The following is a 19,350-nucleotide window of genomic DNA, read 5'->3' as shown; positions in this document are numbered from 1 at the left end:
GACAGGGGTATTTACATCTTTTCCGCTTAAGTGCTGGGTGCACCAGCAATAATACTGGGTACACCTAGCATCACTCTTTAATTTGAATTATTTCCTAAAATACATTTCATATTATATTATTTTTAAAAATAGGTGTCATATTAAATTATTTATATACATAATCGTCCATTTCTTATTTTTATTTAATAGTAATAGTAATAATATAAAGCAAAATCGGCGAGTTTAGTAACCCAGAGGCAGCAATGATGGTCAATGCGGTGGCAGTGGTATTCGCCGTTTTGGTGGCGGCGATTTGGGTTGCGGAATCAGAGTACATAGAGTACAACACAACGCAGAGGATAGTCCCAGACAAATTAAACGTGCACTTGGTACCTCACTCCCACGACGATGTTGGGTGGCTCAAGACCGTGGATCAGTACTACGTTGGAGCCAACAACTCCATTCGGGTCTGTCTGTCTTTTTTTTTTTTATTTTGTAATTTTTTTGGCTGCAAAGTTAGAAATTGTATGAACACAATTTTGAAGGTGATTTCTGGTTGCAGGGTGCATGTGTGCAGAATGTGCTGGATTCTGTGATATCTGCTCTCTTGGAGGACAAGAATCGCAAGTTTATCTATGTTGAGATGGTAATTAGTCATATCTAAGTATTTTAGTTGCCTTGCACAACATAGCTTTTTTTTAATGTATAATTAAAATTAAAATTCATTGTTAATAAATAATATTGAATATATAAATTATATTAAAATTCATGTCTTGGATATGTAAATTGTATTTTGGATTTATAATGAACTATTTCTTTTAATAATTATTAAAATTTAATTTAAAGATAGGAATGAAGGAGGTTAGATTAAAAGACATAAATGATTAAAAAGACAATTATACTTGTAAAGATAAGGTGGTTTGAGATGATCAATGTTATTAAATAACTGTTATAGCACTGCCGTAATGCTATAACGTGGCGTTTTTTGACCTCACTGCCATAGGAAATTTGTGAAAGGAGGTCTGCTATGGCGGTGCCATAAGCTGCAATGGCATGCTTATATGACGGAATTTTGGTCTTCCACCATATTCTGCCATCATCAATTGATAACCTGGGAGATGATTGAGAGAAATTGTTTGGTTAGTTGCCAGCGTAATGTGTCAAATACACCATCAAAGGAAAGAAGAGAGAAAATATTAAGAATGTCTAATTGAGAGAGTGAGTTTCAGAGTTGTGTATTCTAATTTATGATACATGAGTAGATATTGCTAACTTTCCATGCATGCATTTTTTTTTGTGTGTGTATGTTTTAATTTCATTAACTTCTTTTAGGGGAGGGATTTTAAAGGGCAAGAAGTAAGTGATAATGGGTTTAATTGAGTGCTGATTTTTCTTTTTATTTTTTTATGGGTAGGCATTTTTCCAGAGATGGTGGAGACAGCAAAGTAAAGCAACGAAAATTAAAGTCAAGGAGCTTGTCAACTCGGGTCAGTTGGAATTCATGTAATGTAACTATCTTATGTTATTCTTCCTGAAGCTAGTTAACAGTTATTGCTTTTCAAATTCTTGTCTATGATATAAAGTTGCAGTAGCTAATGTTAGCTTGCAGGTGAAGGATTTTTTAGGAGGGTCCTTTTGCCTGATTTGTAATTTGCATATATTATGCTTAAGTCGATGACTTTTGAATCTGATTAGTAATTTCTTATTCTTGTTTTATTTTTGGTTTTAATTCCTGATTTTGTTTTTGAAGAAATGGGGGTATGTGTATGCATGATGAGGCCACCCCGCATTACATTGATCTAATTGACCAGACCACTCTTGGGCATCAATTTATCAAAGAGGAATTTGATAAGGTTCCAAGAGTTGGTTGGCAGATTGACCCATTTGGCCATTCTGCAGTTCAGGCTTACTTGCTTGGTGCCGAGGTATGTTTATTATAATTGAATCATGTGGAAACTTATCTGTATTAATTACCAACATAACATGCTTGATTACACTTCTAGTCAATCGAAGATTGTACTGTTATGTGTAATTCACACAATCATATTGAAGTTGTGCATGTCATTATGAATTTGCAAACCCTATGTGATTGTGTCTTTGCTGCAGCTAGGATTCGATTCACACTTTTTTGCTAGAATCGATTACCAAGATAGAGCTAAGCGATTGAAGGAGAAAACTCTTGAGGTTATTTGGCAGGGTTCCAGGTCTCTTGGCTCTTCTTCACAAGTTAGTTGCCTAATGATTCTGTTGCTACTTACAAGTAATTTTTTTCCCCTTCTTTTCAGTTCTTACAAGAATTATTCCTATGGCTAACTTCATTGCAGATATTTACCGGGATATTTCCCAGGCATTACGATCCTCCTGATGGTTTCACATTTGAGATAAATGATGTTTCCCCTCCTATTCAGGTAGTCTTCTTTTAATTATTTAAAATTTACTGGAAGAATATGTTTAATACTCTATTTTCTCCTCTTTGAAGATTCATGTAAAATTAATTTGAAGGATGACATTTTTTTTTGATTAAAAAAGGATGACATTCTACTATTTGACTATAATGTTCAAGAAAGGGTCAACGATTTTGTATCTGCTGCCTTAGCTCAGGTGAGGTCTGGCTGACAATTGAACCTCTTCCTTTTGTTATATAAATTCTAATTAAGAAAGCAAGTTAATGGAGGCTTAAGAATGCAAGTTAAATTCTAATTAGTAAACTAGGAATGCAATGGCTTTTTGATTTGTTGCTTTTTACAGAAGAGACCAAAAATATATACTTTTTGTTGGGAAAGATTTTTTAGGAACTTCTTTTTGTGCTTTAAAATTGTCATAGGATCTTTTTGACACCTAGAAGATGCATCTTAAAGGAGCTATGACTGTTAAAGAATATGAATTACCTAAAAAACTTCAGCTTCTATTAATTGTAACAGTTTTCCTTTCCCTATTTAAACATTTGCCCTTTTAATTTTATATTATCCATCTTTTGTACTTTTTTTAGATGCTCCCAAAAGCAAATTTTGTTGCTTTTAGTTAAAATTTTATACATTTTTGCAAGGTATCTTTTTCAGAATCTATAACATAACATCACAGCCTTTGAAAAGCCTGATAATGCAGTAAATTTACGAGAGTAAATATTTATTTTTATACATATATTTTAATTGGTTTTATGTTGTTTGAATTGGAGTATTTGTATATCACTGTTGAATTTTCTACTTGTTTCTAGGCTAATGTGACCAAAACAAATCACATTATGTGGGCAATGGGGACAGACTTCCGTTATCAATATGCTAATTCATGGTTCAGGCAGATGGATAAGTTTATTCACTACGTCAATCAGGTACTGAAGCTCGCAATTGTGTCTGAAATGTTTCCTGGAGTTCTTGTTTTCTTGTTTTGTATCTTTGATGACACTTCCTGGTTTAGCTCCTTTGGTTAAAACTTGTACTTGCCTTTTGTGCCATACTCTCTCAGGATGGACGTGTCAATGCATTATATTCAACACCATCTATCTACACTGATGCAAAATATGCAGCTGATGAGTATTGGCCTCTTAAAGTTGATGATTTCTTCCCGTGAGTTTATCTTGGATACTCCTGTTATCAATTTATGTTTGGAATTAGAGGTAAGGAGGGAGAAGGGAAGGGGAGGGAAGTGACAAACTTCTGTTTGGAAGTTTTTTAATGAGGGGAAGGAAAGGGAAGTCACTTATTTTAAATTAAATAAGGGATTTAACTGTCATTTCTCCTACTTTTAGATTTAACTCCCAAACAAGAGGAAGAAAGTTGAAGGAAAGAAAAATAACTTATTTTAAATAAATAAGGGACATAACTGTCATTTCTCCTACTTTTACTTTATCTCCCAAACAAGAGGAAGAGAATGACCTTTCTTCCCTCAAACATCCAAACAAGAGTGCTAAATATAATAAAGCTATCCATGAGCTTTCATCTAATAGCTTAAGCTATGGAATTTTTTAAATTGTGTGACCAATCAGTTTAAACATGTATGGTGATAATCCGTACAACATTCAATACAGTGAAGTCTAATGGTAACTCTAAGGGCTACAATGGCCGACTTCATTTTTGGGAAATTCCATACTTACCTCATGATATCTTAATCAATTGAATACCCTCATTTATCCTCCAAAACCAGGTACCTCACTCTATTGTTTCCAACACATGCCCTCTACTCTGTTCCGCTCCAAGTCTGTGGTTGCAATGTTTTGTCCATGACCTTACTTAAAGAAAAGATAAGTGTCTTTTCCTTTCTACTCTCAGTAGTAGAGAGGCTACCATTGCTATTCTTCTAATCTTCTGCAATACTTATCTATGCTGAGGTCAGCATCTTTGTGACCTGTCCCTTCTTCCCTTCTACTTCAGATCTGACCATATAGAATTTGGTAAATTGTGTGATAATCAGTCCACATGTGTATTTTTATAATTGTACTGCATTCTACACAACAGAATCTGATGCTAATTCTAAGAGCTAATGTGCAGGAATTAATTACATAATCAACTAAGAATCAGTATTTAATAACAGCTAATCTGTATTATATATGTGATAAGATCTATTTTATATGTGCTTAATTCTAACACTAACATAAGCTTTTGAGAACCCCCTTCATTTACTTCCCTTCCCATCTCTTCCTTCCCTTCAAAGCTTCCACATAGTTTGGAGATGTCAATTTTGAATTCAAGGCACAACATTTTAGGTATGCAGATCACCCAAATGCATATTGGACTGGATATTTTACAAGTAGGCCAGCTTTGAAGGGCTATGTGAGATTCATGAGTGCTTACTATCAGGTAGAATCTTGACCTCTTTTACTTTATGAAGTAATTTGTTATGTGCTTGTGGGCTCTCATAGCTCATTTTTCCTTGTTTGGGCTACTTTTGTTGCTTTTCTTCTATTGACATTTAGGCAGCACGACAATTGGAATATTTTAAAGGGAGGAATGAAACAGGACCAAATACTGATGCATTAGCTGATGCTTTAGCAATTGCTCAGCACCATGATGCAGTTAGTGGCACAGAAAGGCAACATGTTGCTTCTGATTATGCACTGCGACTCTCAATGGGATATGAAGAGGTAAATATTAATAATTTTCTGTTTCAGTATTGTTATCGTAAACATCAACTTATATGGTTTACAACTTCTTAATTTTCAGGCAGAAAGGTTGGTTGCATCTGCCCTTGCTTCCTTGGTAAACCAAAGATTAAGTTCGTATGGGGTGAATCCAGTGACAGACATCCAGCAGGCAATGCACTATAGTCATAGCATAAGTTTCTTAATTTTTTAATGGAAGAATCAATCATAAATTAACTACTACTCTGTTATATTTTGACTTGGCAGTCAATTAAAAATCAAAAGTTCGGAAATAGGTTTTATTTTCCCTGGGAATGGGAGGTATATATAGAATGCACAGGACAGAAATAAGAGCAATAATCTAGCCTAGAAATTAGGGGAATTGATTTCCCTATAAATGCAAATTCTACATATGGTAAAGACAAAAATGACAGCTAATAATTATGTACATAAAATCCTAATGAGCTGTACAAATAGAATTGGTTGATTTTGCACTCATCTTCAACCCTCCCCCCTCAATCCAGATGGTAGATATCTATCATGCATAGATTGGATCTGATATTCTCGTATACATTCCTTGGTAGGGCTTTTGTTAGAAAGTCCGCCGTCTGTCATGATGGAATATGATTGAGACTTATAATTTGTGAAGAGGAAAATCTCATTTCTTCTCCTATGGTTGAAGGGCTTTTGTTAGGAAGTCCGCTGTCTGTCAAAAGAATTGTCAGATATCTCAAAGGCGCAATATCTTGGGGATTGCAATTTCAGCCTATGTCTACCAGGCATCCCTTTCCCATTCATGCATACTGTGATGCAGATTGGCCCTCTGATCCTGATGACAGGAGGTCCACATCTGGTGCAGCCATCTTTCTTGGTCCAAACTTGATCTCCTGGTGGTCCAAGAAGCAGACTGTTGTTGCAAGGTCCAGCACTGAGGCAGAATGTAGTAGCATGGCTTTAGTTGCAGCAGAAGTTACTTGGATTTTGTCTCTTCTTTCTGAACTCAAGGTCTCTCAAGCCTCTCCTGTCATTCTTTGTGACAACACTAGCACAGTGGCCTTGGCTCATAATCCAGTTCATCATTCTCGAACCAAACACATGGAGTTGGACCTGTTTTTTGTTCAAGGAAAAGGTGCTCACTAATCTGGTTCAAGTGGTACACATTCCTGCTATTGATCAGTGTGCAGGTATCCTCACCAAAGCTCCACACCTTCCACCTTTTCTGTCTACAGAGCCAAGCTCAGAGTGCTTGAGAAACTTTCAGCCAACCCCTCATGAGTTTGCCGGGGGGCGGGGGGGGGGGTATTAGAGTATACCTACTCTGATGGGTTATTTTCTTTACTTAGTGTTATCACTGATAGCTGTCAGTACATCTGTAGACAGCTGTTGTAACTAACTAACTATAGTTAGTTATTACACCGTTAGTTCAGTTATGTTAGTTGAGCTTTGCATAATCTGAGCATGTAACCTTTCAATACTTGGGTTGAATAATATTATCTTCCTCACTCTCAATCTTTCTCTCTCTCTCTCTCTCTCGCATATTCTATTAACATTTGATACTAAATTTTGTGAATCTGTTTGCAGTGTCCTCTTCTTAATATAAGTTACTGTCCTCCAGCAGAAGCTACATTGATTAATGGAAAGAGCTTGGTAAGGATAATATTGATTTGTTGCATGACCATGATTATATATGAATCTTTCTTATTAAGATGTTTCTCTCAATTTGTATTCCTTTTTTAGGTGATTGTTGTTTATAATCCTCTTGCTTGGAAGAGGGAAGATGTAATTCGAATTCCTGTAAGTTCTTTACATGGTAATTTATTTTATTTCTTGTTGGATCTTAGATTGTGGGTTTTGGCTTAACTCAACCCCAAAAGCTAGCTCATAGGGTGAGGGTTGCCCCCACTTATATACTATATTTTGGTACTATCTCTAGCCGATGTGTGACTTGAGTTTTTCCCAATACACCCCCTCACGCCCAACACTTTTGGGCTTAGTGCGTGGATAACATGGTGGGTGACCCTTTTAATGGATCTAAGATAGGCTCTGATACCATTTTAGAATCTAACTTTGGGCCTAACTTAATCCCAAAAGTTAGATCATAGGATGAGGGTTGACACCCACTTATATACTCTATCTTGGCACCTATCTTTAGCCAATGTGGGACTTGGGTTTTTCCTAATACAGCCCCTCACGCCCAACTCTTTTAGGCTTGATGCGTGGATAACATGGTGGGTGACCCTTTTAATGGATTTAGGATAGGCTCTGATACCATCTTAAAATGTGGTTTTGGGCCTAACTCAACTCCAAAAACTAGCTTATAGGGTGAGGGTTGCCCCCACTTATATACTCTATCTTGGCACTATATCTAACCGATATGGGACTTGAGTTTTTTCCAATATTGGACTAGGGTATGGGCAGTAAAAAATGAATTTGATCACTTCAAAATCAGTGGTTGCTGCCATGCTCCAAGTACTTGGTTGGGTCATTTTCTTCTTAGTGATTGTGACATCTTTTAGTCATGAAAGATATTAATTAATTGATTGTTGAAATTTGGATTCTTTTGAGCTATTTGTTTGCCTCTTGAAGGACCACAATTCCGACTTCTCCAGAGCCTCTGGTAGCACAGCCGTTTATTTACTCTGTGCATCAGAAGGCTTAAAGATGATGAGAAAAACATACTTTTGTTTTGGTATTTTCTTCTAGTTGACTGGAATGAGCTAATTGAGGGATCCATAGGCATTCATATGCCTCTGTTTCATTTATATGTTTTTCCATCCCCTCTGATCTTCATTAATTTATGCACTAATGCACCCACGATCCAATGAGCATGCTAAAAGAAACAGCATGTGCATACACATCAGATATGGTATTCCAACAAATTTCATTGATTAAATTGTTAATGATTTCCATATCTATAACTATTCAAACACTTTAGACCCTAATTTATGCTTTGCATGACTGACTCCAGAACATATTTGCCACAGGTTTCCACTGGACAGGTTTTTGTTCAGGATTTTTCTGGGAATAAAATTGAGTCTCAGATTCTGCCTCTGTCGAATGCTACTTTGACTATGAGAAAACATTATGTCAGAGCATATATAGGAAAAGCTCCTGGGGGCGACACACTCAAGTCTTGGCTTGCATTTCCAGTGTCTGTTCCTCCCCTTGGTTTCAGCACCTATATAGTGTCAAGCTCTAAACAGTCAAGTTAGTGATATATCATATTACTTTGTTCTTAACTTTGTTTACTTATCTCTAGTCTGTAGTATGTACTGGTAAATTTAAGCTGAAAGTAACACTAACTAACTCAAACTTTTATGACTCTTTGAATGACAAAGGTCATAGTTCAACTATCTCAAAGATATACATATCAGAAGGAAGTACTAATAAAAGCATAGAAGTTGGAAAAGGGAATTTAAAGCTACTTTATTCAGAAAATGAAGGAAGACTGACTCACTATGTAAACAGTAGAACTCTGGTAAGTTTTCAATATGAATTTATTAGTGTTTCTACTTGAGGTCTTCTCAATGATGTCAACATTTTTAAAGTTCAATTTGCTTAAGGCATAAAGTGAGTAATGCTGAAGTTTCTTATTTTATTTTGGCTTTGGTTGAAGGTTACAACATCAGTTGAACAATCATACAGTTATTATTCTGGAAATGATGGGACTGACAAAGATCCTCAGGTAGTTAGTTACACATATACTGAAATTTCTATATATATCAACTGCCTTAATCTTCAATTACATTGTTAGTAGGAAGGTTTTTTTTTTTTTTTTTTTATGAATATATTTGTCTTTACTATTTGGTAGTCCTAGCCAGATGATGCAATTTCTTTGTTACACATTTATTTTCTTAATTGTTTTTGTAAATGTAGAGATCACAAAAAATAGAGCCCAAAAACAACATTGTTTCACTAAACGGCTCCAGAAAACTGACTGATTTGCTCCAAAAATAGCACCAACACCTAAGAAAAGCCCCAAACATGACTAGGCTTTCTTCAGACCAGCAAGATGCTCCTCTATGTTACCAAAACGGGAGCGGTTTTGCTCCAGATCAGCACCTACACCTGATTGTTGCCACACCTGTGGTTTTCAGATCAGGTTGGTTTCTTTATTAAGAACTAGCTGTCATACAAATTTCTGACCCTGCCAGTAGGGTTTTTTTTGGAAAGCGGATGCCCTACACGATTGATGGCTGCCCTATGCATACTTGCGATACTATGTAGAGAGAGGAGAGAAGAGAATTATGCTGTAATGGTATGATCTGTATAGCATGGTCTCCCTATGCATATAAAATACTAGGTTGAGAGTTTAGTACATGTGGTACAAAGTACACTAGAGTCAAGCCTATATACTCTCAATAACCTAACAAATAACTCTTTCAACAATAAAAAAAGAATGCTTGCTTCCCATTCTTGATGCAGGATAGATGGTGCATTTGTCAATCAGATGATTGACTTAATGCTCTATATTATATGTGTTTTTTCATTTTCTTTTGTTCTTTTTCAGTTTTTCCTTTTACTGTGTATTATACTTAGCACTATGCCCGTATGATAAGATCACCTTCTTACTTTAATCTATAATATTCTTAAATGAAACTAATCAAAATATTTTTGATTGCAAACTATGTTTTTCTTAAGGCTTCTGGGGCATATGTTTTCCGTCCAAATGGCTCATTTTCCATTAAATCAGATCATCAGGTTACAAACTTTGCCTTTTGAACATTCAATGGTTGATGATAATTTTAGTTTATGGCCAATCCAGAGAATAATTTATATTTATTTTGTATCGTTTGTGTTCAGGCATCTTTTACTGTCCTGCGTGGTCCAATATTGGATGAAGTACATCAACAGCTCAATCCATGGGTATCCCAGGTAACTTATGGTTAAAATAACCATTAAATGAACTATTTTCTTACAGGCATTCACACACACATTACTCCCATATCCTGCAGCAACCACTGCCCCCACAAATTCCAGTAAAATTAGAAGTTGTATATCTTGTGATCATCTATTTTCTTGCAGCTTAAGCACGGAAGTCTTATTTTGTTTTCTGTATATACAGATTACGAGGATATTCAAGGCAAAAGAACATGCTGAAATTGAGTTCACAGTAGGTTACCTTCCATGTTATCTGATTGGAAGAGCAAATGATTGTTTCATTTCTATTATATTGCTCAGGAACAGTTGAGAAGTTGCATCTTAAATTTATACATATGTAGGTTGGGCCTATTCCTGTGGATGATGACATTGGGAAAGAAATTATTACACAATTTAAAACTACAATGAAGACCAACAAGACATTCTACACTGATTCTAATGGACGTGACTTCATTAAGAGGGTGAGTTAAATTTGTTTGCTGTCTTTCTATTATAAATTATGTAGATTGTTGATTATATCAACTCTGTTGGCCTTATATTATGGTAAACTATTCTAATTGTGGATTGGAGACTTTGATATATTTGGAAGAGCAAGATACAATTTAAGTAATAAAAGATTAATGGAGATGTCACACATAGGATTCGTGATGGGTGGATGAAATGTGAAGAGACTTTATTTAGGCTTAACACTTACGTTACAACATCCGACAAAGTGCAGGCCTCTCGCTGTTTTGTCTCGTGACATGTGTACATTGTCCTGTTCTTGTTCGGAAACAGGGAATCATCTTTTTTTGCATTGTTCTGCTGCAAATTTTCTTTGAAATTAGATTATTTGGGATTTTTTTGAGAGTCGGGTCTGTCTTAGTTGCATCAGTTTCTCTTTATCAATTTTACAGGTTTTGGTTTTTATTAAGAAGCTAAATTCAGTGGCCATGCTCTTTCTTCTCTGTTCTCTGATGACTTTGGCTGGAAAGGAATGCTAGAATTTGCAAGAAAACATTCTAGACAACATCTGGGATAGGGTTATTTTTTGACTTTTTTGTGGTGTTTTTCCTAATCATTTTTTTTTTCATGTATAGATATGCAAAGATATTGGGATGCCCTGTTAGACGATTCAATCTCTAGTTTTAGGTGTTTCTTTTGTATTATTCTTGAGAAGAAGGCTTACCTCTAGCTTTGTTCCTTTTTTCTTAATGACTTATCTTTTCTTAAAAAAATTGTTTTGCAGATTCGAGATTTCAGGACAGACTGGGATCTACAAGTGAACCAACCCATTGCTGGAAACTATTACCCAGTATGTTTCATTTAATTGAAGACTCGCTATCCATCTTTCTATTTTCTGTTTATATTAAATTCTGGCACTGTGGTACATTCTTATGTATGGATTATTTTATTATCTGCTACATTTTTCTTTTTCTGAGCAAATGAATTTTCTTCTCATGAATTTTTTTCTTTTCACATTTTTATTTTATTGTCAATCATTGATTTGAGCTCTCAGTGTTTCACTTGTAACACAAGATTTTTATTTCTTATGGCCGTTGATTTGTTTGTCATAGATATTTCTGCATTTTAGTCCAGCTGCTCTATCTTCAAATGGATATTAATAAATATTATGGCTTTTCACCATTCTTTCAGGTTAATTTAGGAATATATGTACAAGATAGTAGTATGGAATTATCTGTGTTGGTGGACCGCTCAGTTGGAGGTTCCAGCTTGGAAGATGGCCAAGTAGAGCTGATGCTCCACAGGTTGGTTATAGTTGTCATTCATATCTAGTGACTTAAAGTTCAAGTTGCTTTTGCGCTTTAATACATAGGATATAGGTAATGGAATAATAAATAATGATTGACATTTCCTTGTTCTGTGATTTGGTTTTATATTTTGTTAGGAGGTTGCTTCATGATGATGCAAGAGGTGTAGGTGAGGTACTCAATGAAACAGTTTGCGTTGCTGATAAGTGTGAGGGCCTAACAGTTAAGTATATCTTTCCAACAAATCCATTTAGACTTGCTTTCATGATGATTTCTGGTTATGTCTTCCATTTGTGAGGACATTTTTCTGATGCTCAGAGGTCTCATGTTATTAACTTTTGCTGCTAGAGATATGGAGACTGTCTTGCACAGTACAAGTACACACTTTTGTTTTGTTGATCTCTCCATACATACCATTTTCTTGCCTATGGATCCTGACCTGCTAGCTATGATGCACAAATATGATACATGTATCAGATATGATACGCATCTGATACGGAACACAATTATTTCAAAAATATATAGGATATGATACATGTAAGATGCGTATTTAGAAATGTATAAAAAATCATAAAAGTAACATATTAAATAAATAATTGCAATTGTGCAAGTCCAAATTAAAAATGTATTTCTTGAAGATTAGTAAAAACAAAAAAAATTATAGCTCATTGTCATCATAAATTACTTTCTATTATTTACATATAGGAAAAATACTTTCAATTTCTTTTCTTCTTGAAATATTCATAAAGAGAACAATTTCTATTTTTGGTTCATAAGGGACAAGGGTTCTATGTTTATATATTATACATATAAGTGTTTCATGTAGTTGTATTGGATTTTCATAAAATACTTTAAAATCTTGGATACTTCACGGATACGTATCGACGAAGTATCCAAAGAGTATCAATATTGGATACGTGAAGCAAATTGAATTATTGCTGCTTCATAGGTTTGGATACTCCATGGACACGTATTGGTGAAGTATCCAAGAGTATCGTATATCCGATAAGGATACGTGAGGCAAATTGGAGTATCGGCATCCAAGAGTATCGCATCGGATATGTATCCGATACAGATACGTGAGGCAAATTGGAGTATCGGTGCTTCATAGCCTACTAGCAAGTAGCAACATACACTAAAGATATTGTAAAATTTGCAGTTATCATGATAGAACCCAAATTGATAAACTAATAAAATACAATACTTCTGAACACAGAAATCACACATATATAGCAATACACTTGGTGTCCCAGAGAAAAGTCTCCTGCAGAGTACAAAGAGTGCTCTCTGCCTACAAACTGTGAATGGCAACACACTTTCCTAATTATACACCCTACTATTAGATGCAATCCTAGCTGCCATCAGTTATTTTCTATGAATATTTGGTATCGTGCAGTTTCTAATGCAGAATAACTGTTAGATTACATAATATTCTCTTATTTATTATTAGATAGCAATTAGGGATTTATTCCTTATTACTCTCATTATTAGATTGATCCTATGTAATCAATACTTATCCTATCTTATTTTCCATGAATAACTGCCATTGTGCACTTTCAAATACAGAACTAATGTTGAATTACTAATACGAGTTAAGTTACTTTATATCCATAATTCCTAATAATAATTGCCTCCAAGTTCCAACCCATCAATAGATCCCTCCTAACCACTTGGATTTTTGCTGCCATCTTCTCTCCAACTTACCGTTTATTAATAGTACAAGTTTATATGATATTTCCAGATTCAAGGAAAACTGTATCTTAGAATTGACCATAAAGGTGAAGCTGCTAAGTGGCGTCGCACAGTTGGCCAGGAATTATATTCACCATTGCTGTTGGCCTTCACAGAACAGGTAAAATGAAGGGAGATCCCCCCTCTCCCCCAAAAAAAACAAAAAATTATGGTAGTTAAATCGTTTGTCATTACTGGTTTCCACTTGTGATGCAGGATGGGGATAATTGGTTGCATTTCAGTCCATCCACATTTTCTGGCATAGATTCTTCCTACAGTTTACCCGACAACACTGCTCTTTTAACCCTCCAGGTATGAAAGGGAGAACGATAGGGACATTTATAGAGAAAATAGAAGATGAAGAATATTTTACCTCATCTTTATTTCTGATGTGTATATATTGTTTTTATGAACTTCTGCAGGAATTTAAAAATGGAAAAGTGCTCCTAAGATTGGCTCACCTTTATGAGGTTGTAATTTTCTTACCGATGTATTGATCATAATCTCTGGTTCTCTCTTAAAGATTTAAACTGCCCTTTCAAAATGATCTTCTAAGGATTGCTTGCCTGCAATTTTACATTCTTAACCATGATTGGAAAGATTTTTTCTGTGACCTGTTTTACTTGCATTTAACCTATGCTATAAAAATGTAAACATGCATGCATTTCTATCAAAGTAATGGAAATAATATTTATATATGTAACCTATGCTTGCCTTGTGTGGGGAGAAAATTTACTTGGTACAAGCTAAATGGGACAACAAAGGCCAGATTGGATAGATTTCTTGTCTCTGCTGAATGGTTTCAGAAACGGCAAGGCACGACACAGTTTATTTTGGAAAGAAACTTCTTGGACCATTGCCAGTCATGCTGAAATCTGAAATGGTTGATTGGGGACCCGACCTTTCTGGATTCTAAATTGTTGGTTTCATGACAAATCATTTCAAAGGGTGGTTCAAGAATCTTGGTCGAATAATCAGGTGAGGGGATTGGGGGGATTTTTCCTCAAAGAAAAGATAATAGGAATCAAGGCTACGCTGAAAGTATGGAATAAGGATCACTTTGGAGATTCCCAGCAGAAGCTAGCAACCATTGAGAAGGAGTTAAACAAACTAGAAGCTAAAGGTGATGTAAGACAGCTATCTGCCCAAGAGTTGCTATGTAGGAAAAAGCATCAGGAGGAGCTTTGGTCAGCTGCCCAATCTCACAAGTCCTTATTGAGGCAAAAGGCAAGGTCAAGATGGATCAAAGAGGGGGATAGTAATTCCAAGTTTTTCCATAGAGTTGTAAACTTAGACTGCAGATCCAACTCCTTGAGAGGAGTGTTTGTAAATGGTGTTTGGATTGATGAACCTGGAAGGGTGAAGGAGGAGATACACTTGTTCTTCAAGAATAGATTTAAGGAGGAAGAGTGGGTGAGGCCCAAACTAGATGGGGTAAGCTTTAAAGTCATTGGACAACAATACAATGATAGATTGACGGGGCCATTCACCGAAAAAGAAATTAAGGATGCGGTGTGGGAGTGATAAGACCCCTGGTCCAGACGGCCTTAATTTCAAATTCATTAAGGAATTCTGGGAAGTTATCAAGGTTGATGTGCTCCGCTTCATGGATGAGTTTTTTGTTCATGGAACTTTCCTGAAGGGGTGTAATGCATCTTTCATTGCTTTCATCCCTAAGGTAAACGACCCGCAGAACCTAAATGAATATAGACCTATTTCTCTTATAGGTAGCATATACAAAATTGTGGCAAGGTGTTAGCAAAGAGGATGAAAGAGGTGTTGTCAATACTAATAGATGAGACACAATCAACATTTATAGAAGGCCGACATTTACTACACAGCATCCTCATTGCAAATGAAGTAATCCATGAAGCAAAGACAAGGAACAAGCTGTGCTTGGTCTTCAAAGTAGATTACGAAAAGGCTTATGATTCAGTATCTTGGAAATTCCTGTTGTATATGTTGAGGAGGATGGGGTTTTGTGAAAAATGGATATCATGGATTGAGGGCTACCTAAAATCCGCTTCTATATCCATACTGATTAATGGCAGCCCTACGTCTGAGTTCACCCCCCAAAGAGGTCTAAGACAAGGGAACCCACTAGCTCCGTTTTTATTTAATGTTGTTGTGGAGGGACTAAATGGATTGGTGAGAGAAGCAATGGAGAAAAACTTGTTTCAAGGTTTCGTTGTGGGTAGAAACGAGGTGAAAGTTAACATATTACAGTATGCAGATGATACACTCTTTTTTGGGAAAGCATTCGTGGAAAATGTTAAAGCGATCGAGGTGCGTTTGAGAAGTTTTGAACTAGTCTCAGGCCTTAAAATTAACTTCTCAAAGAGTAGTTTTGGGGCAATTGGGATGTCGGAGAGTTGGAAGGTGGCTACTGCTAGGTACTTAAATTACAAGCTATTGGCCATACCTTTTCTATATTTGGGTATCCCCATTGGGGCAAACCCAAGGTGTTCCGACATTTGGGATCCTATCGTCAAGAAATGTGAGAGAAAATTGACAAAATGGAAACAAAAACTACTATCATTTGGGGGAAGGGTAACACTCATAAAGTCTGTTCTAAATTCTATTCCTACATATTTTTTCTCCTTTTTCAGGGCTCCAAACAAAATTCTGGACAAACTGGTGTGGATACAGAGGCGGTGGGGTGGAGGTATGGAGGAGAAGAAGATAGCGTGGGTAAAGTGGGAGTCGGTGTGTCTACCAAAGGAGAAAGGAGGAATTGGAATCAGGGACCTTAGAAAGTTTAATTATGCTCTCCTCAAAAAGTGAAAGTGGAACCTTTTCCATAATCAAGGAGAATTGTGGGCTAGAACATTGATTTCAAAATATGGTGATTGGTGGAATTTGGAGGGGGAAAGAAGGGGCAGTAGAGTATCAGTGTGGTGGAAGGATATAAATAGCATAGCTTCTGCCGGCATAGATGGCAGCTACTTAGATAAAGGGATAAAATGGAAAGTGGGATGTGGAACAAAGGCTAAATTCTGGGAGGATGGATGGAAGGAGGATGGAGTACCGCTTAAGCGGAAATACCCTACACTTTTCTCCATATCTAAACAGAAAAATCATGTCATATAGAAGATGGGCAAGTTCACATACGCAGGATGGGAATGGGACTTCAAATGGAGACAAGAACTCTTTGATAGCGAGATGGATTTGGCTGTGAGGTTCCTAGAAGAGTTAGAAGGCATCGGCATTCACTTGGATCGAGAAGACAAGTGAATCTGGAAGGAAGATGCATCGGGTATACACAGCCGGGAATGGGTACAAGATGCTTATGTTAGACCAAACTGGTGAAAATCAGGATGGTGCTTTTACTGAGTTGTGGAAGGTCAAGGTCCCTAGTAAAGTCTCTTTCTTCGTGTGGAGACTAATTAGGGACAGATTACCAAAAATCAACCTGCGCAGGAAAAATGTGGAAATAAATGATCCCACATGTCCATTCTGCGAATATAAAGAAGAGGATGCAGCACATCTCTTCTTTAGTTGCAGCAAAATTATGCCGCTTTGGTGGGAATCAACATTGTGGACAAACACTTCAGCACCATTTTCGCAGAACCCGAGAATGCACTTTCTCCAGCATGTGGTTGGGAAAGAAAATGGCAGCAGTTTTCAAAAATGGAAATGCTGGTGGATCTCCTTGACTTTGAGTATTTGGCAGAATCGAAATAAGATTGTTTTTGAAGAGGAAAGTTTTAATGATAGTAAGCTGTTGGAGGATGCTATCTTTCTATGCTGGACTTGGCTAAAAATCTGGATAAAAGTTTTGACATGCCATACACTGGTCCAGCAACATGAAGGAGACATTTATGTGATTAGGGTGGGATACTTCTACAAGTGGGGGTAGCTATGGGATAAGTATAATGCCAGAATTATGGTCTCTTAATTCATGTTATATACTATGTATTAGGACACCATAGTCCTACTCAAACTGGCCAATGTGTAAACTCCAAGTACAACTTGTACTGATTAAAATATAATTCAATATTTTTGCCGATTAAAAAAATACATATGTAACTGTTAGAGATCAATAACAGTTTACCCATGCAAAGAACTTTGTAATCTAGCTATGAATGATTTATGATATTTTTCATGCATCAAGATTTACAACAACTTTTTCCATTATCTTTATTCTCTATCAAAGATTTTGCTTTGCATTCAGACACCAAATACCCTATATTCTTGAATTCATGTTTGGTGCCTATTTACATATATAGATCGGAGAGGACAAAAATTACTCACTAACGGCAAGTGTGGAATTGAAAAAGTTGTTTCCTAATAAGAAGGTAAGAGTGGTAGCAAACTACTCCAAGTTAGTTTTTTTCACACATCATGTACTCATGTATAGTTTCCTTTTGACTACTCAATCTTTTCAGATCAATAAAGTGACAGAGATGAGTTTGTCTGCTAATCAAGAAAGAGCTCAAATGGAAAAGAGGAAGCTAGATTGGAAGGTAGAAGGCTCCACTGAAGAACCGAAGGTGGTGAGAGGAGGACCTGTTGATCCTACGAAGTTGGTGGTTGAACTTGCTCCGATGGAGATTCGGACATTCTTTATTGAATTTGATCCCCTCCAAACAGTTCCTGTACCAGAAAATCATGTGGCAATGTAGCAAAGCACCCAACACAGTAGCATCTATGCATTGTGTCTGGCTGTAATCTAATATTTCCATGTGATGTATGTTGTATTGTTGTAGTGCCATCAAGATGTTGCTGGAAAATATGTATTTCTGTATAAGCTTTTGTAAACAAATAAAAAGTTCTGTAACTTGAGTCTCGGTGACTACTAATATAAGAGTTGCACACACACTAAAGCTTCTAGTACCAAAACTTCCTAGAAGTTTAGTTTTGTAAATAGTGAAATATGAGGTGTGCTCATACATGTTGGTCTTTTCTGCTTCTGTTAGCATTAAGCTAATGAATCAGTGACTTGTCACCATTTTAAAATATTTGTGCGATACAAAGGTTTACATAATCATTTGATATTTTTCGTAAATATTAAGTTAATTCTTAGTTGATATACATTGTTGTATTAGTATAGTGATATGGCTTAATTCACATGACTTCTGCAGAATAAGAGTGTATTAAGTGACTCTTTGCAATGCTAGAATTTCTGCAGAGCTTTCATCAAGCTATGCACTAAAAGCAATTCATGGTGGTTGACACGCTAATCGAATATTCGAATATGAAACTTTATATGCACAAAAAGAAGATTGTCAGAACACATTTTATAGTTTCCACATGATATAATAAATGTATAATGTTTTTGTTTGAACGTTATGGTAACCAGATTATTTAAATGTACATATTTTTATTCAATGTGATTGAAACACAAGAGTTTAGGTGCTTAAAATCTTGATTCGTGACTCAGCAAAAGGAAAAGAAATCATCCCCTGTTCAGACAGGTCAGAAGCCCCACTTTATTTTTCTCTTAAAAGGAGATATCTCTCGTCTTTGTATGGATCTGGCTCTTATCCCGTTATCCGAAAACGTAATTAATTATTAAATTAAAAAATAAAAATGGAAAATGTTTTAGCGATGATGTCAGACAAATGGAGACAATGCTAACTACCGAGGAGACTTCGATTGATTTTGACTGAAGAAGGATAAAATATATTTTGATACACTTTTTAAACTCATAAATTTATGTGATTCAAGATAATATTCTTTATTTGGTATAATTTATTTTAGAAAATAAATATTTTTATTAAAATTTTAAAATAACTTAAAAAGTAATTATTTCTTTAAATCTAAATTATACCAAATGTATTATTAACGATCATAATTTTTACTTAGTAGTTTTTTTTTTCCCCAATGTTCTTAACCATAATTTTCTTTAAATTTAAAGTAGAGTTATTTAACAAGTTTTATGCAATAAAAAATGTTAAAAGAAGTGTATATATCATCTTGTCATTTCTCATT

General features: G+C 35.7%; 1 protein-coding gene across 1 annotated transcript; it reads left to right on the top strand.

Moving 5' to 3' along the window:
* Positions 1-242: 242 nt before the first annotated feature.
* Positions 243-18,041, top strand: LOC114399205 (alpha-mannosidase At3g26720). Its single transcript, XM_028361340.1, has 29 exons — positions 243-446; positions 542-625; positions 1,394-1,482; positions 1,730-1,904; positions 2,086-2,205; positions 2,304-2,387; positions 2,509-2,580; positions 3,194-3,307; positions 3,442-3,542; positions 4,679-4,772; positions 4,889-5,056; positions 5,136-5,225; positions 6,635-6,700; positions 6,791-6,847; positions 8,038-8,260; positions 8,392-8,531; positions 8,670-8,738; positions 9,695-9,754; positions 9,857-9,928; positions 10,119-10,166; positions 10,276-10,395; positions 11,163-11,228; positions 11,570-11,682; positions 11,823-11,907; positions 13,427-13,537; positions 13,633-13,728; positions 13,839-13,886; positions 17,646-17,714; positions 17,805-18,041. Exons 1-29 carry the CDS (start codon positions 243-245, stop codon positions 18,039-18,041), a joined length of 3,075 nt encoding a protein of 1,024 aa, XP_028217141.1.
* Positions 18,042-19,350: the final 1,309 nt, after the last annotated feature.

This window comes from Glycine soja, chromosome 19 (assembly GCF_004193775.1).
Source record: "Glycine soja cultivar W05 chromosome 19, ASM419377v2, whole genome shotgun sequence".
In the NCBI taxonomy this organism is placed as follows: Eukaryota; Viridiplantae; Streptophyta; class Magnoliopsida; order Fabales; family Fabaceae; genus Glycine; species Glycine soja.
Note: the sequence above shows the minus strand (reverse complement) of the source record. Positions and strands in the feature narration are given on the sequence as shown.

Bases quoted from the DNA above. Each gene is read 5' to 3' on its own strand.
- LOC114399205 (XM_028361340.1), top strand. From the start codon at position 243: ATGATGGTCAATGCGGTGGCAGTGGTATTCGCCGTTTTGGTGGCGGCG. The intron at 3,543-4,678 runs GTGAGTTTATCT...ACAACATTTTAG, and splicing joins AAAGTTGATGATTTCTTCCC to GTATGCAGATCACCCAAATG. The intron at 9,929-10,118 runs GTAACTTATGGT...CTGTATATACAG, and splicing joins TCAATCCATGGGTATCCCAG to ATTACGAGGATATTCAAGGC.